General features: G+C 44.1%; 1 protein-coding gene across 5 annotated transcripts in view; it reads left to right on the top strand.

Moving 5' to 3' along the window:
- TULP1 (TUB like protein 1) overlaps nucleotides 1-15,363 on the top strand; it is a 38,365-nt gene extending 23,002 nt beyond the window's left edge. For 4 of the 5 annotated variants that reach the window (XM_082228214.1, XM_082228215.1, XM_082228213.1 and 1 more), the window contains 9 exons: nucleotides 607-720; nucleotides 2,644-2,778; nucleotides 3,312-3,412; nucleotides 4,200-4,370; nucleotides 5,584-5,696; nucleotides 7,365-7,473; nucleotides 9,353-9,451; nucleotides 10,370-10,541; nucleotides 14,295-15,363. In XM_082228214.1, the coding sequence (XP_082084340.1) occupies nucleotides 607-720; nucleotides 2,644-2,778; nucleotides 3,312-3,412; nucleotides 4,200-4,370; nucleotides 5,584-5,696; nucleotides 7,365-7,473; nucleotides 9,353-9,451; nucleotides 10,370-10,541; nucleotides 14,295-14,428 (1,148 nt within the window). In that variant the 3' untranslated portion in view covers nucleotides 14,429-15,363. The remainder of the gene's footprint in view (nucleotides 1-606; nucleotides 721-2,643; nucleotides 2,779-3,311; nucleotides 3,413-4,199; nucleotides 4,371-5,583; nucleotides 5,697-7,364; nucleotides 7,474-9,352; nucleotides 9,452-10,369; nucleotides 10,542-14,294) is intronic. The other variant, XM_082228211.1, reaches the window with a different exon arrangement.
- Nucleotides 15,364-23,488: the final 8,125 nt, after the last annotated feature.

The following is a 23,488-nucleotide window of genomic DNA, read 5'->3' as shown; positions in this document are numbered from 1 at the left end:
TCATGACTTTTAGATTAAAACCCTACAGGCAGGGAGTGTCTTGTCTTAAGTGACTGATTCAGCCTTTTTGGCTCATAGCAGGCACAAGAGCACTAAATGAATAAAAACTCTTACCTTTCTTCAGCCATGTTTCTCCATTTTTATTGTTTCCATTCTTTGAGTCTCATTGACTTCTGTTGCACTGCATTTTCCAGGCACAGGCCTGCACTTTAAAGCTTTGCATTCAAGAGTAGCTATTGTTATTGTTGTCCCGGCGCTTTCTCCAGGGAAACCTGCATTTCACCACTGAATCAGAGCAAGTGTCCATCTACAGAAAATCCAATTGTCATTTGCCCCGATTCAGCGGTAAAACGTGGGTTTTCCTGGGGAAAGCGCCAAGACAACAAACAAACAAACAACACTGCTCAGACATTCAGCTTTGAAGCTCAAACCTTTGCCTAGAAACCTGGCAGAAAATGAAGCCCGGAGGAGCCCCTGCTGTATCCTCCTCCGCCCCATCTGCCCCAATCCATCTCCCTTGACTGTTCTCTCTTCAGCCACTTTCCAGTCGCTGTCTTCTCCAACCTCTTGGTGAATCCCTTTATTAATCATTTCCCCCTTGGACAGGAGACAAAGCTGAAGCTGATGTCAAGACAAGAACTGTCAAGACGCTGAAGAAGGAACCAGTGTCTGTCTTCCAAGTCAGTGGGGACAAGAAGGAGAAAAGAGTTAAAAAGAAAGGTGAAACCCGCCCCCCTGCACTGAGATCTGCTTTGTGGTTCCCCCAGCTCCACCCTCTGCTGGATTCCCTTTAGCTGTTGGTGACCAGACATTTAAAGCAGGATTATACCACTTTAGACAGTCACGGGTCCCCCCCCCCAGGAATTTTAGGAGCTGTAGTTTGTTAAGGGTGCTGAGAGTTGTTCTTTCTCTCAAATAATTTGGGTCTCCCAGGGCAAAACTGCACAGTGGTTTGGGGGCATTGGGGGAGGAGGGAAAGCTACTAGAGAGGACCTTCCCCTAGCACTTCTCTGCTCTAGATGGTACCCTACTGAGGTGTTTTTTCCAGGCTCACCACCACCACAAAGGCTAAAGGGCTCTTGTTATAAGGTGTTTGTGTAACATCAAGTTTGAACTTTCAAGGTTCCAGAGGAAGGATGATAAAAGTCCCACCCACCGTCCTTAGGACTACATAACACTTGCATGCCCTGAGGGGGTGGCAGAAGATCCAAAAGACCAGATCAAAGAGCTTGTATCATCAGAGAGAACTCTCTGTTCTGTATTTTGTAGCATTTGCATTTTAAATTGTAAAGTATCTACTTTGGCAAAAATAAATGAAATGAAATGAAATGAAAAAGGAAGTTTATAAATGGGTCAAGCAAGCATTCTGTGCTATAATCTCTTCCCCCCCCCTCTTAACGTTAAGTTTACATGGACGCCATGGTGCCATGCAAAGATAAATGAACTAGGGAAGGAACCAAAATGTTTATTTAGAGCTGCATAGTGAACACCAAAACAATTCTGGTAGCCTCTTAAAGAAGGCTTAAAGAAGCTTATGCCAACCTGATGCCCTTCAGATTCTCTGGACTACAACTCCCAGGAGCTCCAACCAGCATGGACATGGTAGCTGGGGTTGATAGGAGAGACTCTTCCACCCCACATGCGAGTCTAAGTATGTATTTTTGTTCCTAGTTTGAGGCATGAAAAGTCTCCAAAACTTTGAGTGAGAAAGCATCCAAGCTCCATTATATAGAATGAAGATGTGGAATTGTTCTATTGCCAATGCTTATATTTTGCAAATACGATGTTAAGAAACACTCTTCTGCTAATCAGCACTTCCTGAGGGTTTGGGGGGAGACCCATAGGTGGGCAGGGGTCAGCAAACTTTTTTTGGAGGGGGCTGGTTCCCCAGTCCCCCAGACCTTGTGGCGGGCCATATTGTGTGCCCGTGGCAGAGAGGACTACTCTCTCCTCCTCCTGTCTCCCCTCGCCCTGCCTGCCTATGGTGCTGCCAGCGCAAGAGCGAGCTGGCTCCAGAGAGGTGCTGCGCTGCGCTCTGCTAATTGTGGCTCCTGTGCCTGCCCTTGCTTTCAGGCCGCTCGCCCCTCCACCGCTGCCAGCCTCTGCCACTTGCAAGGACAGGCACAGGAGCCGTGGTTGGCAGGGCGCAGTGCAGCGCCTCTCTGGAGCCAGCCAGCCCTTTTGGAGAGGTGCTGTGCTGCGCTCTGCCAACCATGGCTCTTGTGCCTGTCCTTGTGTGTGGCAGAGGCTGGTGGCAGCGGTGGCGGGACGAGCAGCCCGAAAGGGCTGGCTGGCTCCAGAGAGGCACTGCCCAAAATGGTGCTCAGCCAGCCCAGCCCAGCCCCCTTCCTCCTCTACGCAGGGTGGGGAGAAGCCAGGAGGAGGGAGGGAGGAGGCACAGCAGTGTGTGAGAAGGGGAGGGAGAAATGGTGCCCCCCCCAAAATGGCGGCACAGAAAAAAAATTAATGAACAAAATCTACACGATCCATGGACTGGATCCTGAGGGCAATTGGGCCAGATCCGGCCCGTGGACCATGGTTTGCTGACCCCTGCATTAGGCTATAGCCGGATATCATTACCAAAAATAAAATACAGCCTGATTCCTTTCTACAATTAAAAAACCTTGCTCTTCACAACACTAGATCTGAAAGATAGTGAGACAGAAGGTGATTCTGATTCTAGCACCAAGCCAACAAAAACTGAAAAAAAGAAGAGCACAGCTTCCATGTTTCAGGCTGGGGCAGAAGGCGCCAAGGAGAAGAAAACTAAAAAGAAAGGTAGGTGCAGCATCAGCCCCTTGCAAACAGTGAGCAGGGTAAGGAGATGGAGCAAGAAGGTGCATTCGGTTAAGACTGAAACACAGTCATTGCAGCTGGTCCAGCAACTTTAGCTAATGCAGATTGCTGCCCCCCCCACTGTTGCCATGCTCAGATAATAATAATAATAATAATAATAATAATAATAATAATAATAATAATAGTTACTGCCCCTGTAGCCTGACCTTGGTTGATGCAATTGTGTTCATTAATTTGTTACACCCCCAGAAATAAGCAGAGTTGTCTTACAGTTACTGGTTCGTGTTCTAAAAGGAAATTTTATGATCGCTTAGGGGACTTCATAAAATGTATGGACCCCCACCCCCCATTTCACAGATTGAATACAGAAAAGTCCAAGTCATGAGGATGCTAGACTAGAGAACAGGGTGCTGGACTAGATGGGTCTCCAACCTGCTCCACCAGGACTCTGACAAAGGCCAGTCTGCATACTCACTGGGTGGCCACTAAGCAGAGTGTTCTTTTTTCCCCTGCAGCTCTTCCCAAAGCCACTGAAAATGAAAGTGAGGATGAGCCCACAGAAGCAGTAGCTCAAAAGAACACCAACAAAAAAGGAAAAACAAAGAAATCCAAAAAGGTAGATAGTTGGGAATGCACCTAGAGGGCATGTGAGGGATTCAAAATCCCCTTTGAAAGAAGGTGCTTTGTGAAAGTCAGAGCAGTTTCTTTAGCGAAGTCATTTCTCAAGGGGGAGGGACTACAAATCTTTACCAAAAGCAGGAATGAAGCTATGGTGTATTATTAACAGCGCTAGCCACCTCTGTGCATTGAAACAAAGGCACTGTACAGGCACACTGTTCACTTCCCCAGCTTGTCTTCCTCCGTTTTCTTTATATAGGACCAGCTTCCAGAATAGACAATTAAATTACAGCTGGGGAAGCAAATTTCCAGCCCAGGTTACAACCCTGTTCACCTTTGCTGCCGTCTGGCTTTTCTCTACGACATTCCTGATCTGAGAAGCCAACCATGGATTCCCTGATGGGGAGGGCATGTGATTTCAGAGAGTGCAGCAGTCTCAGTTCACACAGAGACCAGCCACTGTTGCCCCTGACACCTCCTTCCCAGTGCAATCTGGCCCTTTGTCCCAGGATGCTCTGCTCAGAGAATCCAGGGGTCGCACTTGAGGTTTTTAAGCAAGTGGAATTTAGGTAGCAGAAGATCTACTGCAACAGACAGGGCAGGGAAATTAGCCAACCAAGCAACCAGGATAGACATGGTTGGGGATGAAGCCATATATGTGACGATGATGAAGAAGAAGAAACACAAACATAGCAGGTGACTAGTGGAGGCCATGCTGGAAAGCCTGGGGCAGAACAATGTCCTTGAAACAAACCTCCCTTCTCTTTCTTGGTGCTGGACTGTAGAAGGAAGAGAGACCACCTTCCCCAGTCATTGAAGTGGACAATCTGGAGGAATTTGTGCTGCAGCCAGCTCCGCAAGGAGTGACCATCAAGTGTCGGGTCACTCGAGACAAGAAGGGGATGGACCGGGGCCTCTATCCTACATACTACCTTCATTTGGATAATGACAAAAAGGTGAGTTGCTCAGTGGGAGTGTTGCCTTTTGTGCGGAAACAGAGATGGCCCTGCAGCAAAGCCACTTATAAGGATTGGTAAAAAGGGCTGGTAATATATCCCTCTTGGTAGAGATCCTTTGTCAACTTCTTTTCCAAGGGCCAAACAGGTTGCATGCATTAATTGCAAAACATGCGCGTGCTCTCTTTTGTTATGTATGTTGAAGCTGCAGGGGAAGCCTGAGTGGCCTCAGAACCATAGGGAAAGGAGAAAGGAAATTCAACACACACTCTCCCAGTACAGTGGTACCCCGGGTTAAGTACTTAATTCATTCGGGAGGTCCATTCTTAACCTGAAACTGTTCTTAACCTGAAGCACCACTTTAGCGAATGGGGCCTGCCGCTGCCGCCGCACGATTTGTGTTCTCATTCTGAAGAAAAGTTCTTAACCCGAGGTAATATTTCTGGGTTAGCAGAGTCTGTAACCTGAAACCTATGTAACCTGAGGTACCACTGTACAGTCTCAAAGCTGCTCAAGTTTTCCCTTGCTTGGAGAGGCACACACAGCGATCTCTTCTCACAAGTGCAGCTATACATAGGGGAGGAAATGGATCAAACCACTCTTGAGATAAAAAGCTTTAAGCCGATTTCCATTCCTATCTACAGAATGCACACAACTCTGGAAACGGGAGCCTCTGCCCAATTTGTCTCTGGCAAACCAATATGTGCTCACTGCTGCTGTGGCTCTTTGGCGTCTCTTCTTTCTCTAATTGTGAAACGGAGCTATTTCACAATTTTAAAGACTCTTAACAAGAGGAAACCAGTAATTAAACCCCCTCCACCCCTTGTGCACAGAACAGAAACTGCCTAATGAAGGGGGTAATTTATCACTAATGCTGAAGCAACTAGAGATGGAAGCGGCAATAAGGATGCTTCTAACTAAAGTCTCAGGAGATGTTTGCCAAATGGGACTTACTTTTAAGAAAACTTCATAGGAGGGTCATGGGGATGGGCGTTGCCAGATAACACAGTCCTGTACTAAGTACCCTGTGGCACAACCACCTTAATTCATTTCCCATCTGTGGAAAAGTAATGCCTCAACAGCCCTAAAGGCATGTAGCGTGGAAGCTACCTGAGGACTTAGAATAAAATAATAATAATTGTGGAGCTTGGGATTTTTGTATGCATTACAGACAGAAACTGCAGCCGCCATTACTTCCACCTGTCTCTTGCAGGTTTTCCTACTTGCTGGTCGCAAGCGCAAAAAGAGCAAGACCTCTAACTACCTGATTTCCATGGATCCCACTGACTTGTCTCGGGATGGAGAGAACTTCATTGGAAAGCTGAGGTTAGGCTTGACATCAAGATATGGTTCAGACATAACAGGACACTCTGCAGGGAGCAATGCCATCACACAGCATAGGGTTCCCTTTGAATACAGGAAGGCTGATAAAAATAAGCTAGCTTTTGGGTCTGGGAAAGATTCATTTCTGATTGGTTCCCAATATCTGCCTAGTTGGGGCACATTTACACAGAAGGGAGCCAATGAGATAGCCTTTTATTTATGGCCCTCCAGATGTTTCCAGACTACAACTCCCATCATCCCTGAGCATTGGCCATGCTAGCTGGGGCTGATGGGAGTTGGAGTCCAACAACATAAAAAAGGGTCTCAAATTCCCCATCTCTGCGATAGATGGCTTGCTTTATGCATTCTGTTGCTGCAAGGTGCCACAAACTGGGATTTCCTTGCTTGGAATTACGGTACTCCAAAAGCAACTCTAATTACTAAGGAGGGAACTCTCCACACTACAATATTTTGTTGCAGGTCCCACTGGTTATTACTATTATTGTGTATAGGTAAAGGTAAAGGGACCCCTGACCATTAGGTCCAGTCGTGACCGACTCTGGGGTTGCGGCGATCATCTCGCTTTACTGGTCAAAGGAGCCGGCGTACAGCTTCCGGGTCATGTGGCCAGCATGACTAAGCCGCTTCTGGCGAACTAGAGCAGCGCACGGAAATGCCGTTTACCTTCCCACTGGAGTGCTACCTATTTATCTACTTGCACTTTTGACGGGCTTTTGAACTGCTAGGTTGGCAGGAGCAGGGACCAAGCAACGGGAGCTCACCCCATCGCAGGGATTCGAACCGCCGACCTTCTGATCAGCAAGTCCTAGGCTCTGTGGTTTAACCCACAGCGCCACCCGTGTCCCTCATTATTGTGTATACAGCACCATAAATGTGCATGGCAGTTTACAGTGTTGAATGGCTAAAGTCCCACATTTTCAGTGCTACTTTAGCTTATTTGGGCAGCCCATATTGACCTCCCAAGTAGCAGGATTGCAAACAAGCTTATATGTGAGGGGAGGGGGAGGGGAGTCTTTGCATATTTGCATTGCAGATGGGGCTCACAGGTAATTCAAAAATGTCCAGAATACAGGAAGCTGCTTTATGCAAAGTCAGACCATTGTTCCATCTAGATTAAGTGATCAAGCAGTCTTTGCCAGCCCTGCCTGGAGAACCTGGGATCTTTGGCATGCAAAACCTGAGCTTGCCACCAAGTTACAGCCTCTCCCTTAAAGTGTGGCCTCTCTTTCCCCTGGTGTGGAGATTTGTCAATAATTACACCCCTAGCCCAGCAAGCCAGACGCACCCTGTTATCAGATCTGGTATCAAGATTGTCCCTCGGGGCAGGGCAGAAGTGGTTTAGCCGGTTCTTATCCAGAGGAGAGGCATGTTGCAATTTAATAGGCCTGGGCATTTGGAAATACTGAAGATGCCCTGATTGAGTGACCTTTCCATTCCCTCCTTATCCCATCCCACTCCCATATTCCCTCCCTCTCTTACACACATACACATATAGACTATACCCACACTGATGCACAGTATACCTAGTTAACTCAATGTTACAGTGTTTATTTTAACAGAAAAGGGGTGATTGTGCAAAGGGGCTCCTTGATTCTGAAACCCTCCTCTGCTTTGCCTGATTGCTGTTGTGGTTTTTTGTTTTGCTTTTAGATCCAATTTGATGGGCACTCGGTTTTCGGTGTTTGATAATGGCGTGAATCCTGACAGAGCAAATTCGGATTGGTCAAATGTGCGCCAGGAGCTTGCAGCTGTTGTTTATGTAAGGAACTGCATTGTGCCACTCCATCTTTTCTAGCCATAATCTCCTGGGCAGCCGCTTGCAGTGGCTAGAACAGGAGTCAGCAACCTTTTTCAGCCATGGGCCGGTCCACCATCCCTCAGACCATGTGGTAGGCCAGACTATATTTTGAAAAAAAATATGAACGAATTCCTATGCCCCACAAATAACCCAGAGATGCATTTAAAATAAAAGGACACATTCTACTCATGTAAAAATACACTGATTCCCAGACCGTCTGCGGGCCGGATTGAGAAGGTGATTGGGCCCTGGGCCTTAGGTTGCCTAGCCCTGGGCTAGAATATGCTTGTGGGTATCTTTCCCAAGGGAGGCTTGAGAACTCTTTGTCTGCTGTAAAAACTGTTCCCGAGTGGAACAGAGTCTTAATGCCAACCAGTTAGTGTCACCCAATGCAGGTAAAATCTGCAGGGTCTACATTGCATGGAGTGGCTGGGGATAATTCAAGGCTGGGGGTGGAGTTATGCTTGTCATACCTTGATGCCTTTTCAAATCTAACCCAGATGTTTCCCAGGCATGTGTTACATTAGCCAAGTCCCTGTCCAATCCGCTTACTTTTTAAACCACCCGCCATATTTCAGTCCAGCCAAGAGTGGTCCCTTATCTTCTGGGAACCAAAAAGGTATCTACATCCACAGACAGGTTAAGCAAATGCTGCAGCTGGCACAAGCTTCACCCGACTCCATTTTTGCAGATATGGATGCTCCAGGGCTTCTCTCAAGGCACATGCCTTTATAAGAATGGTAGTTGGTTAGGAGTTGCTTGGAATTATAACTCTGATAGGGTTAAACTGCACTACCCAGAATTCTTAGAGGGGAAGTAATAAGCAATAGTGTTTACCTAACAGAACAATCATGTTTGCCATCTCCAGATGCAAGCACCTTCATATCATCAATATCTCCTCCATTCTCTAGGCTAGGGACAGGCAGAAGATAGATCCTGGCCCTGAAAACAAATTATTGAGCTGAGCAGCATGTGCTCAGAGGACCCTGTTCTTTAATTTTAAATGTACCGTATTTCTTCTCTCCTGAGTCACTATTTTGCATCTGACTGCTTGGTGGACCTTGGGTCTTTATTATTATTTAAGTACTTTTTATTAGGTTTTTTTTTCCAGATATACAAATAGTTCTCAGCTAGAGTGTATTGTCAAACAGCCATTCTTCTCCATACACAAAATAAACTGTGAAGCATATAATAAAAACATTATTTAAACAAACAACACAAAACCTTGGGGGGTTTTATTTGAGAGAAAAAAGGTAGATCCCACATGCTGACATTTGATCATCACTGGCAAATACTCTTTCCAGGCTAAGAAGGCAGAGAAAGGAAGGTGGTTTTTTTAAAAAAAAAATATATATATATATATAAATCAGTGGTATCTAACTCCTTTTCATGTTATAGCAATGTTGTTTTTGTTTTATATGTTGGGAGGATGCAACACTACCATGGCAAAGCTGTAGCACAAGCTTGAGACTGACAGGATAGCTGCTTTAAGCTGTTACGAATCAGATAGTTTGGGGAAATAAAATATAAATGGGTAAGAGCTTAATGGTAAGGATTTGCTGAACTAACAAATTGAAGTGGAATACAAAGAAGGGAGGTATGAGGAGGTCTGGGGAAATAAGCGTAAGGAAGATATATTATGGAAAATTATTTGTTTTTAAACTGTTTTTATGTTGTATTTTGTTTTGTTTTTTGTTTTTTTCATTGTTATATTTTAAAAACTTTAATAAATATCTTTGGGGGGAGAAAAGATAGTTTGGGGAAATATAAACAAATTAATCATGTTTTGAGGATACATGACTGTGATTGAGTTATAAGCATGCTGGGGTTTCTGTTTCAGGAGACAAATGTATTAGGGTTCAAGGGACCTCGAAAAATGACAGTGATTATCCCTGGAATGAATTCAGACAATGAGAGGGTGCCGATCCGACCCCGAAATGTAAGTTGCCAACATGATAAGCATCTACGACACAATCCTAGAGGCAATCTGGGGAAAGGGAGATGGGAGATTTTGATGCCTAGGTGCCAGCATTGTAGTCTCCAGCCAGCCTGGCACCACCAATGGAACAATAAAAAGGGCCCCCAGGGCCAGAGGGGGCAGGGACCTCCATTCAAAAAATATGAACAACTAAAATTAGGAGGGGCAGAAGACCTTGGAAGGATTGGCAGGTGTCTCTCAGTGCTGTGTACACACTTGGGGTAGAATAACCTAACAAGTCCCCTCAGTGCAAATCGTGTAATGTCTTCCACTGTCACAAAGGGGGCTTTCCCCCTCTGTCCTCTCCCTCCAGGCCCTCCCCCCAATTGGCTCGGAGGCATCGGAAGAATCCTCAGAACAGGGGAAGAAAAAGGGGTCATTCCGTCTAGCAAGCTGATATCCTTGTACTATGGGATGTTCACCATAGCATGACACCCTTAATATACTGGAACCTTAGTATCTTATCATGATAGGATGTTACTAGTGCTACCCAATCACTGTTTTGCTATTTTACGTTACAAGTTGGAATTGCAAGTGATTTTCCACATTCAGAGTCCTGAACCTTTGTTTTGGCCACACTGGTGGCCTTGAGGAAGCTGCAATAAGTGGGTCCATTTGCAACTCAGCCCACATTCAGTATAACTGTTGCAGTGGGTGCCATTTATGGCCCTGATTTTATTTTATTTCTTAATCAGTCCTCTCATTCCCACAAAAAAATAATAATGAAAGTGAGGTATAGCACTATAATATTATACATGGTCCCTTATCTCTGGGAACCAGAAAGGTATATCCATAGACAGATAAACCAAATGCTGCAGCTGGCACTGAAGCGTGTATGGAAATGATTTAATTTTGTGCTTTTCTCACACTTCTTGCCAGGATAATGATGGACTTCTCATCAGATGGCAGAACAGGATAATGGACAACTTAATCGAACTGCATAACAAAGCCCCAGTGTGGAATGACGAGACCCAGTCTTATGTGCTCAACTTCCATGGCAGAGTTACTCATGCCTCTGTCAAGAACTTCCAGATTGTCCACAGCAATGACGGTAAGTCCTATGGAATTCTCTTGGCCCATAAGAGTGAAAGCAGACCTCAAAGAATCATAGAGGGTCATCTAGTCCCCTGAAATGCAGGAATCTTTTACCCAACGTGGGGCTTGAGCCCACAACCCTGAGATTCTCATGCTCTACCGACTGAGCAATCCTACATTGTGCTAACTTAGGAGGTCAACCAGGATTGGCTCTGGAATTATTGCTACTCTAGGCAATAAAGTGTGTGGAGCAAGGTAGTCCTTGTATTATACTCTCCAAACAGCTTGTAATCCAAAAAGAGATGGGGCAGAAAGGAAAGGTATAATGACAGCGTCATTATATTACCTATGTTGGGGTTTGCTTTTCACTCACATTTATGTTTTGCTAATAAATTGCTTGGGATGCTGGTTCATTGTTAACAATAGTTATAGAACCAATCAGATTTGGAGACAAGGCGTGCAGAAAGCTGGATAAGCAGATGCTTTTGACTCAGATGCTAGTTGAGTGTCAAAGCAGACCTGAAATTGTGTCTGCTGTATGAGGGCTGTGTGGTCACACAATGGCATCAAAAGGACTGTTTGCCACACATAATAGCATGCTCAGGTGACCGCTTCATGCCTGAACCACACATCTATCTGTGGCATAGTAGCCACTTGAAACTGCAACTGCATGAAACCAACACTCAGGAGGAGGTTCAGATGAGAGAGTTTTATGGTGGCATGTTGACAATCTCTGTGATTGCATGGGAAGCTCTTTCCCATGAATGACTTGCCACATGGAGTTGCCTCTGTGCAATTGGTTGTGTTTTTCCCCCAAATGCCAGCCATATCACAGAGTACATGTGTGGACCAGGACTGACCTAAAAAGAAAAGGCAGCAGAGTTTGGAAATAAGTTGTCTGAGTTGTTGTGTAATTTAGGCCAGAGGAAACCAGAATGTCCACTTTCCAGATACAAGGATACCTGACCTATCTGCTGTGAGAAGAACCTTCCTGAAGCCTGTTCTCTGTAATCACAATTTGGGGATGTGTTGAGTTATACAACCAGACCTGAACGAGCCACCAAACTCTCTAAGGAGTTTGCCTAAATGTAGACAGGAAGGGAAGCATGCACAAATCATCCACGAGAGGGAGCATGACAGTCGGAAGACAGGAATAATAAAGGTTTGGGTTCCTTGCTAAGCCCCTTGGATCTGCTGAATGACTTGGAGCCAAGCTTTCGTCTGGTTTTGTCTCTGTGTTGTTTGAGGTTGGAATTCTTCCTGGGTATGCTTCAAAGTTTTGAATGTTAATTTATGAGACACTCGTAAACTCTGATGATGTACACAAGGTGTTCCTGATTACTCAAAATAGTCATCCAGTTTCTGATGGGGCTAATCCAAAATGGCCAATAACGGGTACCACTTGGGCACTATTTGCCCAATTGATATGTAGCCTCCAACTCAAAAGAACTGTTCTGGCATTTCCCATTGGTCATGAAATACCTTGGGGTACAAGATGCCAAGGACTGCATTGATTTCACTCAAGAGGCATGTGCAAATAGTGTTAGACTTATTTATGTAATAAATATCTAAAGGGTGTTTTTCTAATCACAGTGTTGATATTTTGAGTTAGCATATTCTATAGGCAGAACAAGGGATTCCAGGATCCCTTATGCCTTTGATGATGATTTGGGTCACTCACACAGCTCATAATGTAAGTTTTCCTATGCCTCTATGAACACCCTCTAAGGATAACAGCAAATACACAATCATTGATCCAAGGGTGACTAATCTAAGAGCCCCTGATCTTGCCAAGGGCTGCCAACTAGTTTTCAAGCTCCAATTCATCCTTGAACGTACTAATCAGAAGTGCAATTCATTTAAAAAGGTAAAGGGTAAAGGGACCCCTGACCATTAGGTCCAGTTGTGGCCGACTCTGGGGTTGCAGCGCTCATCTCGCTTTATTGGCCAAGGGAGCTAGCGGTTGCTAAATGAGATAATATGGGATGCATTTACTAAATAAGAACAAAATTAAGACTGGGGTGGACTTTGATAATCTCTGGTAATATGGTGCCCTGAGCAAGACCACAAACGGATAATAATAATAATAATAATAATAATAATAATAATAATAATAATAATATTTTTTATTATTTGTACCCTGCGCACCTGACTGGGTTGCCCAAGCCACTTTGGGAGGCTTCTCAGTTTTGTGCCCCCTCGGCTGGGTGGTGACAAGGTCAAATTGGAAGAAATGTTATTCATGAAATGAGCAGTTGTGTGAAGGGCTTTTAAAAAGTAAGTAGCAGGACTGAGGTATCTAATTCTGATCAGGACCCTGGCAGAGGGTGGTAGGCACTGGGGCTTAGCCTTGATTGGGACCACACTAGGCTAAAGCCTCCCTACCACCAGGGTCAGCATCTAGAGCCCACCCTCCTAGCGTTCCTATTCCATTCTTAAAAGCTATTCCCACAACTGCTACTTGTGTCTCACTTAATTTGGCCCACATTACAGCCTCCTAAAGAGAGCGTACAGGTGGACCACGTTAGAAACCATAGCGCAAGCTTTGTGATCAATGAGCTCAAAAGTTTCTCCAGTATGTATCCAACATGCTGAAATCAGCTGCAAACTTGAAAGTTTATGCAAGCAGGATCCATAGTCTTTAAAAATCTGATTGGGTGTGCACATTGCTGTGTGACTATAAGAATCTGGGCCTAAGCCTTTTGGGGCGGGGGTGCGTGCATGTGCGTGCTTTGATCTTGTGCTGGTTGATGCTCAAGGAAGCAACTCTTGATACAAAAAGAGGACAAAACGTTGACACTTCCATCCCCCTTGCGAGTGCTGGGGCTGTGAGCACCCTGCAGAATTCACATGAGAGCAACAAACATAGGCAGCCAAGCAATTTCGCCGAGTGTATGACTTGTCTGCTTGTCACCTGTCCAGCCCAATCAGGGGATGTTACTGTCTCGGGTGTAGGATTACAGGACAGAAAGAACCTGCTCAGGGCCCCAGTTATTTTTACAGATTTCTTGTTGCTCTCACTGGTAACAAAGGGAGTCATGACCGAAGCAGTGAGTCAGAGAGACCTCTAGAATGCCACAAATGTCTTGGTTAGGAATTCTGGTGAGGGGGCAGGTCTCTAGGGGGGAGGCAGCACATATTGGGTCTTGTGCTCTGTCCACCCAGCTGGAAAAAAGAAATGTACTTACTTGGTAGCTCTGTTGAAGAAGAAGCAGGCATTCATTGCCCAGCAGGTGGCCAGTCAACTCCTGAACTCTGCTGTTCTCTTCCCTGTCCCATCCTGTTCTTTTCTCCTTAGCATTTGAATAGGAGGGTCCGGAATAAAAAGGTTTTGTTCAGCTCCATGTGAGCCACACTCCCTTAGCACTGGAAATAGAGATATAAGCCATATGGTAGAAAACCTGTTCTCTTCAGGCTTTCTCTGGGAAGTCACCTTTGGTGACGACATCTTAGGAACATCCAACTTCCTTTCAAATGTCTGGAGGCAGCTATGCCAAGATAATAACATCAAAAGGTTCTGGTCAAGAAAGAAATGCTGCAAGGTTTTTTTTTGGGGGGGGGAGCATGAAAGTTTGGCAGCTCTGGAAATGGGTCTTTCTCCAGAACCCCATTCTTCTCATGACAGTGGGCCAGTGGTGAAGAGTCTTTTTCAACTGGAAGGCACAGAGGACCAGAAGTTGTCATTACTCATTTTGGGGTGGGGGTTATGGCATTGTAGCAGAGCCTATTTTTGGTCCATCTGCTGAACTGTTCACCTCTTTTCCTACAGTGGACTACATCGTCTTGCAGTTTGGCCGCGTAGCTGATGATACTTTCACCCTGGACTACAACTACCCACTGTGTGCTGTGCAAGCTTTTGCCATCGCCCTATCCAGCTTCGATGGGAAGCTGGCTTGCGAGTAGCACATCATGGCCAGGTTGTCATGAGTCTGGGTCAGAGAGGCGGAATCAAAACAAGCCTCTTCTATCTGGACTGTCTGCTGCGGACAAGAATTTGTCTGATGATATAAAGCAAACGAGATAGTGTGAACAGGAAGAACAGCTTAACTGGTATTGCTGAATGCTTCCAACATGCAACTGGGTGAAGAAGAAGAAGAAGAACTTGCAGAATCAATAAGCACGAACACATATTCACAGGGTAGGTTTAGTTGGCAACACCATATGCACACACGTCCTTGGCATTTGCCTTGTAAAAGGAACAGTGTTCAAGCCCCAGCAAAACAGCTGCTTTATGCCGCAGTGTTCTGGAAGGTCCATAACTCTAGGACGCTACAAAACAAAACAGAGGAAAAATAGTCTCTGTTAAGTTACTTACTGCCAAGGGATTTGGAACCAGCTAATGGTCTTAGGCTATCAAATAGTCACTTCCTGTGTTTATATATATTTAACAGTCAATACTAGCCATTGTTTGGTTCTTTGAATCCCAGGAGAATTTGACTTCTTTAGATTATTGGTGGTGTGGTGGGTTCTCTTTGATAATTTATAATTTACATGTGGAAGTTTTACATGGATGCTGGGGTTTCTTTTCTCTCCACTGATAACCATCAATAAAAGAGTAAGTGGTGGGACAAGCTCCAATTTCTTGACATTTTAAAAATCATGGTCTGCCTAGGTACTAATCTAAATTAGTTAGATGTTAATGTATAAGTTGCTTTTGGGGAATTTATTCGATTTGTATTTATATAATTTGTAACTCTGGCGTCTAACAGCTTACTTTCAGTACTGCTGTGGGATTGTTGGGTGAGCTGGGCGACCTCTCAAAACCAGTGGCGACCAGTACCCATTGAGACTAGTGAGATGGAATGCAGGTAGCCAAAACAGTAGGTAGAGCCTAGCCAATGACAGACAGAGCCAGCTAATTCTAGTATAGTCCCCATCCTCCTTCCTGCTAAGCAGGGGTGCCATCTATGTGAAGCCATGGGACCTGAGCCCCTCTCTCCCAATTTTTAGTGAAGGGGCTGGGCCCACCAAAGTTCTGTGCAGAAGACAGAATCAGGATTCAAGGTGACCTTGGTGAACTGGGCCCAAACAAACAAAATGAATTTCAATAGGGACAAATGTAAGATTCTATATTTGTCAGCTGCACAAATATAAGATGGGGGACACCTGGCTTGCCAGCAGTACATATGAAAAGGATCTAGCTTAACATGCTTAGCATGAGTCAATAGTGTGATGCAGCAACAGCAGCAAAAAAACAACAACAACTGCTAAAGCTATTCTAGGTGCATCAACAGAAGTCTAGTGTACTGCTCAAGATAAATAATTGTCCTGCTCTATTCTGCCTTTGTCAGACCATACCTAGAGTACTGTGTCCAGTTCTGGGCACCACAATTTAAGAAGGATATTGACAAGCTGAAATGTGTGCAGAGGAGGGCAACCAAGATGATCAAGGGTCTGGAAACCAAGCCTTATGAAGAACAGTTGAGGGAGTTCAGTATGTTTAGCTTGGAAAAGAAGAGACTGAGAGGAGATACAATAGCCTATCTAAATGGCTGTCACATAAAAGACAGAGCAAGCTTGATTTATCCTGCTCTGGAGGATAGGACCCAAACCAATGGATTCAAGTTACAAGACAGGAGATTCCAACTAAACATCAAGAAGCACTTTCTGGCGGTAAGAGCTGTTTGGCAGTGGAACGGACCCCCTCAGAAGGTGGGGGACTTCCCTTCATTGGAGGCATTTAAGCAGAGGTTGGCCATGAATGCTTTAGTTGAGATCCCTGCCCTGTAGGGGGTTGGACTAAATGAACCTTGGGGTCTCCTCCAATACTGCAATTCTATTATTGATTCTACCAGAGGACAAAGCCACACTCCTTGTATGCTAAAGATAATTCTGCTGGTAATAAAAAGGCAATTACTGCATTTTACAGTGCACCAAAAACAAAGCACAGATTCGTCCTCTAAAAGCTTACAGTCCAACTTATGATGGGAAGCCAAGAGTAACAAGGGAATAATGATAATAAATGCTGTTAAACATACTTTTTTTAAAAAATAATATTTATTAATAATTTCAAAATTACAGAAAAGAAAGAAAAAAAATTAAAAACAACACAATACATAGAAAAAAAACAAGGAAAAAAAACAAGACATAAAAACCATTGCAACAATACAGCAAAAAGATAAAAAAGAAGGGAAAAAAGACACAAATCCCATATTACATATCTTTAACTTCCATTTGCTTGTTTCATTGACCTCCTCACACCCTTTTTGTATTCTAGTTTGATTGATTATTTCAGCAAATTCTTTCCATCTTTCTCAATTTTTACTAAATAATTTATCTTGACAATTTAACCTATTAATTAACTCAACAAATCCTTTCCATCCTTTCCCCATATTCTGTTATTCAAATTACCTTAAGTTATTTAACCTTATCTTATCAAAAAATACTTTAGAGCTTAACGCTTAATACTTGATTATACATAACTCCTGATATCTTTTCTACTAGAGTCATATAGTTTCATTCCAACATTTTCCCTAATGTTCATTAATTTTAGGCTAATTCCCTAGGGGAAAAAAATTCTTTATAAATTTTCTTCCAATCTTCATCCATCGTCTCTTCTTCCTGGTCTCAGGTCGTGTCAGTCCTTACTGTCCATTCCATCTAGTCCATCAACCTGGTAATCTAATGTCCGAGGCCCTTAAGTCTCTTCCATGTCCCTTCTGCAGATCTTCTTCTTCTTGTTTATACTTGCACTTTTCCTTGTCTTTTGTTGGTCTCTTTCTTAGTTTCTTTCCTTTCTCGTTGGGGAGTAGGTCTCTGGGGGATTCCAACCCAAAATTATCTTCGTCTCCCTTCATCCAACCAGCCCATTCCCCAGAGTCCCACTCCCCACAATCATCAATGTAGTCCAAAAAATATTTAAAAACATATCTTGAGGTCTCTCCAAAGTTAAGAACCTCCTCAGCTCCAGACTCCCCCTGGCCAACTCCAACTTCAATCTTCAAAGACAGCGGCTTATACTCCTGTAGGGCTTCGGGTCTCTCCATTTGTATTATTTGAGGTGCAACCGCAACCTTCTCCATTATCTTCTGCACTTGCCCAATCAGTACAGGTTCCTGAGTTGGTCCCTGAATAGTTTCTGTATCAATATTCCCTGTTTGTCCACAGTTATTAACCACAACAGTCATCAAATCCATTTTCTCATTCATCAAATCCTGTTGGGATACTGCCAGGGAGACAAAGTCCATCATGGCCCCAAGCCGTCTGCCGGACGATCCATCAATCTCCCGTAGGCACGCAGTATCAGCAATTAGTGACATGAGTTTCCTGAAATATCTTGCCACATTCCAGAGCTCATGCACACTCTATCAGCAGATAATGCACAGCAAAAGTCGCACTCAGGAGAGCATTATTTACAAGTTTTATTCAGCGCTGATCAGAACAAAGAAAGACATGACTGCCTGCGTCAGTGTCTCCAACACAGAGAGAACGAAAACAAAGACGCAACAGAAACATCCTGTGAAAACAGGAAATACGCAGACTCTGTGACTCACAGCTTGCTCCCTTTTAAGGTGGAACGGAAATATCCTAAGAAATCCATCTTCTCATGCATCTGTTGCAGCACGGCACTTGTCTTGCATAAAGCAAGCACCAAAACTTCCTCCCAGCTCATATTTAGTCAAGGTCAAAAAGGACTGGTCCCACGATCTTAATCTGACAGCTGTAGAGTCCTCAAGTAGACGCAGCAACAATTTAGCAAGCTCCCTCTAGAGGAGACAATTTCTATTTGTATCCATTTTTTTTAAGGCAAGTCCAACAAAGGAAAATTACTTTCATTTTTCAGATATTTTGTTTCTTTAGAATGCAGAAGGCAACATTGGAATAAATTTATTTCTCTTCTTTAGCTATCTGTCAAAGTATTCCATTCACAGTCAATGAACCTCTCCAAGAATTTCTGTCTCTGACACCCCGTTCCCAGGTTAGAGACGGTGGAAACTTATCTTTCTTCACTCCCTCTCCTGCAGGCGTTAAACAAAGCCCCCCCGAGCTGGCACTCAACATCCAAAGGGGGTTCAGTAATTATAAATGAAGGAAATTTAAACTTTTTTAACGACTTTCCAGACTTTAGCTTACAAGGTTTTTGCTTCAGTCTATGTACAAAAAGCGGAAGGCGGACTTCCTGTTTTGAACCTTCCCGCTTCGGTGCCAAATTAAGATATTTCTTGATCTAATTTTCCGTTTCTACTCACGGGTACTTGTTTTAAATCCAATTGTCCACAGGAAAAAGTCAGCGCTCTCCGGCAATGGCTGTGCGGCTTCACTCTGTGAAAGTAGCAATCAGTTCGCAGCACCGCGCCGCTCACCCCACTTCACTCTGGAGCCCCAAAATGGGGTTCCCGGTGCGTAGGGTGCCCTGCCGAACCCCACATTCCCAGGCTTCCTCCGCCTGGGATTTCTAGCGGATCCCCACCTTCGCTGTGGCGGGAAGACCCAGTTTCCACGGAGCCAGTTCCTCCAGTCGGAGGAACTTCGCCATTCGCCGATGGCGCTAACCCAGAAGTCCACTGTTAAACATACTTAGGCTTCTTTTTAGTTAAGACAAAAGTTGATTCCAGGAGGCCATTTTAAAAAAAACATTTCCCCTGATTTGTTTGCAGAGAGATTAGGCCATGTTGACTATTTAATTAGCATTTATTCCCATTTGTGTCTGGGAAGGTTAGATGACACTGCATCTAAACAAGTGTTATCTATACTCCCCAATGCTTTCCCCCATCAATTTCTTTAGAGAAAAATATCTGATCTTTTGAGGAAATGGGTTTATTGCACAAGGCCTCCCAATCAACTATAATTGTGCAGCTTGAATTTGCCTGGATCCCATCTGAAAACAGCAATAGTTTGGGAACTTTACTGGTGCACAAACTGGTGTGCAGAGTAGAAGCTGGGGTGTGCAAGTGGGAAACCATCCCCAAATACCTTTCTAGACCTTGCAAAATAATTTCTCCATCCTCATCACTCAGGAGTAATGTGCACAAAGGAATTTTTACTAGTGAGGAGAGCACTAACTGCCCGATGTTGTCCCCATATAAATGTTACAAATAAATGGAAAGTTTAGGAGAGGGGTTTTTAAAAAGTGTAAGTGTTGTCTATGATAAAGCACCTATGTAGGTAAACCTAATTTCCCAATGGGTAACCCAAATTAGCCCTATTGTATCTAGAGCTCTGTTGGCTGTGTATAAGCAGTTTCCTTTTGTCTTCCTCTTGAATCAGAACTTCTCGGGTTCAACTTATTCTGTACAGCCTGATTGCTTTTTCTTTAGGTTTACATCATCTTACCTGCTTAACACTCTTAGGTTATGTCAGACTAGACACATTATAGAAAGATTAAGAGTCCAGTGGAGGAAAACAACATAGATATAGCTGTGCTGTAGGCGCAGCGGGGTCCCTCCCCCCTCACTATCTGTCTTCCTATTTTCCAGCATGGTTGGGAAAGTGCTAATCCTGGAGTTGCTTAGCTATTGTAAATTATTACAACACTGGATCCATATTAAAGATGGAGGGGGAGGGGGAAAGATGTCAGAAACCTTCAAGGCTCTGTCTACTAGGTGTCTTCCTTTTGGCAATTAATGAGACTAACAATAACAATTAATTACAGCTCACATGTACAAAACATCTTTCAACCTTCCTTCCACACCTACTTGGATGATTCATCATGGCTTAGAAGACATCTGCCATCCCACAATTAACACCACACAAAGGCATAAGGACAGGAAGTAAAGGCTCTCACTCTGTCCAACTGAAACCCAGAAAAAAATAAGGCTTGAAGGTACTTAAACCACTCCAGCATCCTAACCAAATTGAAGCACATCCATTCATAAATAAAACCATCATAGGAACCCCCATGAGGACATGTATCCTCCCAGCAACTTCTGGAAAAAAATCATCAAAGCCCTCATCGATACTCTTGCAAAGTGTCACAAAGTGACTCACAAAGAAGAGCACCACACCTTCTGAGTCACTGCCACCAAGCACTTCCTGCAACAGTGTGGCCTTCCCATTGATGCTTTCTTCCCTTGATGGCCTCCTCCAACCAAGAAACGCCTCGGCCTAATCCTGCTTAGCTTCCCTCGGAAATATAGCCTCAACAGGGGCAAAACAATTGGCACACTCTCATTTCTGAATGCCTCCCCAAACAACAGGATGGATTAGAAGAAATTGTTTTTCTAGTAACCCACTCCACCATGCACCTGATCTCAGAACCACCATCTCTGGCTACCTCCTGCTTCTCATTTGCAATATAGATGGGAATTTCTCAACTCCCAGCAGCCTAAGGCCACTGTTGCCGGAAGCCAGAAGATAAATCTGCATGACAAAAGAGGCAAGAAGGGCAAGGAGACCCTTATCCTCGGATGACACACACACAGTTTTTTCTTCTGTAGTGTCTACTACCCCTGAATTTATAAGCAGCCATCAAAGGATAGGCTTTGTTTATGAAAAGAGGAACCGAAGTGGGAGGTGAGGGTATGTAAGAAAGGAGGTAGCAGTCTCCTACTTTTGCAAGGAAAAGTGACAGGAACTCAGAGCCAACCTTTTACTGTCATTCGGTGTTCAGAGCTTCTGGTTGTACAGTAGAGCTATATCGGTCTGTCCAAGAGTCTGTGCCAGTGCCCTTCCTCTTCTCAGTATCTGACTCTCGCAACTTCCTGCTATTCTCCTGCTGCTTCCTACATGGCAGGAATTAAGGCAAAATGAAACACAGAGTGCCTCATGAGTTAGCCAGGAATATGTCAAGCAAGAGGAGTTGGACAGGGATGTCAACAAGAAGGACAATCATTGTCAAGCACCATGTTCACTGTTAGGTCTGTTCAGTGCATTTAATAGTCGTAGCAGTAGCAGTAGTAGCAGCAGCAGCAGTATTTGTGGTGGTAGTGCTAGTATTTATAGCTGACTCTTCATTAAATATTTCAATTCCACAGCAGGGAACAATGAAATTACACAAACACACAGTCGCACGCACGCACGCGCGCGCACACACACACACACAGAGAGAGAGAAGAATCCATAAAAACAGGTCCAATAAATATCATAAACAGATTAATGACTCTATCATAAAACAAACAAAAGTGAACAGCAGTAAGGATTATTAGAATGTTCAATTTAACCAAATACCTCTGTAAAGAAAACAGGACATTCAACTGATTAAAACAACAAAATGGTTTTCGCACGAGTTCCTACCCATCTCTCACTGGGACAGCATTTAGACTGGGAAATAAACCCAAGATATTGCATCCCTGGGTAATTCTTCAAGAAGGGAAACAGTAAGATGTATGCACTGTATTACTCAGTGAAATTACTGACTTAAAGAGGAAAGCTTAGGAAACAAAAATGAAATCTGGTTCCTCTGGCTTCTACTATAGTTAGCACCACTTCATTCTCTGCAATGACTGGAAATCTGGCATAGCCATTCTGTGTGTTCTTAGTAAATGAATATGTATAATATGAAAGAAGTGATTATCAACAACTGGGTCCAGTTTTGTAGCTATTCTATTCTATTTTATTCTATTCTATCATCTAAAGCAGGAACAATCCTCCAGATCTGGTTGGAATCCAGCTTCCATTATCTCTGACCATTGGTCATGCTGGCTGGGGCCAATGGGAGTAGGGCTTCAACAACATTGGAGGGCCACATATTCCCCACCCCTGTTCTAAAGCACTGTTTCCCAATTCTCCGTAACATAAGAAAACATGTATCATGTCAGCTTCACAAATGCTTTGAGGTTGTTTCCATGCAGCACAATTATCTTAAATTTGAAAGGATGGTGAATGGGCACTGACTAACTGATGTGATTAATGTTTTTATCTCAATCAAAGCCAACTCAACTCAGTCAAAGCCAACTTTTTCATCACCTCCAGAGGTTTCACACATTTACATTTACACTTCTCAAGCTGGAGAGCAAACAACCGAGCTTGCATGCAATTTCAACTTTGGGTTGCTTTACACAACATAAATTCCATATATGTACAACATATGTACTTGCATAGTTGACAGTTTCACTGTTTGGGCAAGTGGCACAAAGTCCCAACTGGTGACATATTCAAGTGACATGTACACATGGTATAATACCACATCCCTAACATGCCACACATTTGATTTAAAAAAAAAGAAATTAGGAAGTTGTTGCATTATCCCACCCCCAGAACCTGTCTCTGTGGACATGAAATGGACAGGAATAGGATGCTTGGGTGGTGTTTCTGGATCAGTGAGAAACAGATGAGTCCTGCTACTGTCACCAGAAGGCCTGTTATTACAACACTTTCAGCCCACTCTTTCTGCATAAGGTTGAGCTAATGGCAGGCTAATGGCTTTTGGGTTCAACCCAGCTAACTAAACCTTGTTCAATTCTGTTGTTGCTAACAGCCTAATCCATTTCATTTCATTCTCTCCCTCTCTCTCTCTTTCTTACACACACATTTTCACATGTGCAGCTTCAACCAGTGTTTGCTTGTTTTTCAAGGAAATTAATACTAAGGGGTTTTAGATAAATCCCCTCATATGTGACAGAGCTACAGAGTCCCCTAAGCTAGCTTTGGCCATCCCTACTGACCCCACTGGCTATGCTTCCTGCTAACTGCACCATTCAGCAAGTGTGGGAAGGAGTCCTATGTCATACCCTCCAACATCCGGGTGATCCAAATTGGGACGCTCATTTTTTGGGGTCATGATTGAAATGGAGACATCTTGGCAGGACTGGTCTGAAGCAGAGGAGGAAAATGGGGAAGTGCCAGAACTGGACTCTGAGAAGAGGCTCAGTGGGCTGGGGGACAAGTGACTCAGATCCCAGGGAGGAGCTGAGCAGACTGTCAGGGGAGAAGCCTACTTTGGTGTCATTGGATATCCCATGTGCTGCATCACAGAAAACTGACATGACTCCTGAGAGGTGGAGGGAGGAAAGGGAATGCAGGCCAGCAAAGAGAACAAATTGCAGAAGGAAAATTGGGGGGGGGGGTGCATCAAAACCAGAAGGC

This window comes from Podarcis vaucheri, assembly GCF_965113315.1.
Source record: "Podarcis vaucheri genome assembly, chromosome: 6".
Taxonomy (NCBI): Eukaryota; Metazoa; Chordata; class Lepidosauria; order Squamata; family Lacertidae; genus Podarcis; species Podarcis vaucheri.
Note: the sequence above shows the minus strand (reverse complement) of the source record. Positions and strands in the feature narration are given on the sequence as shown.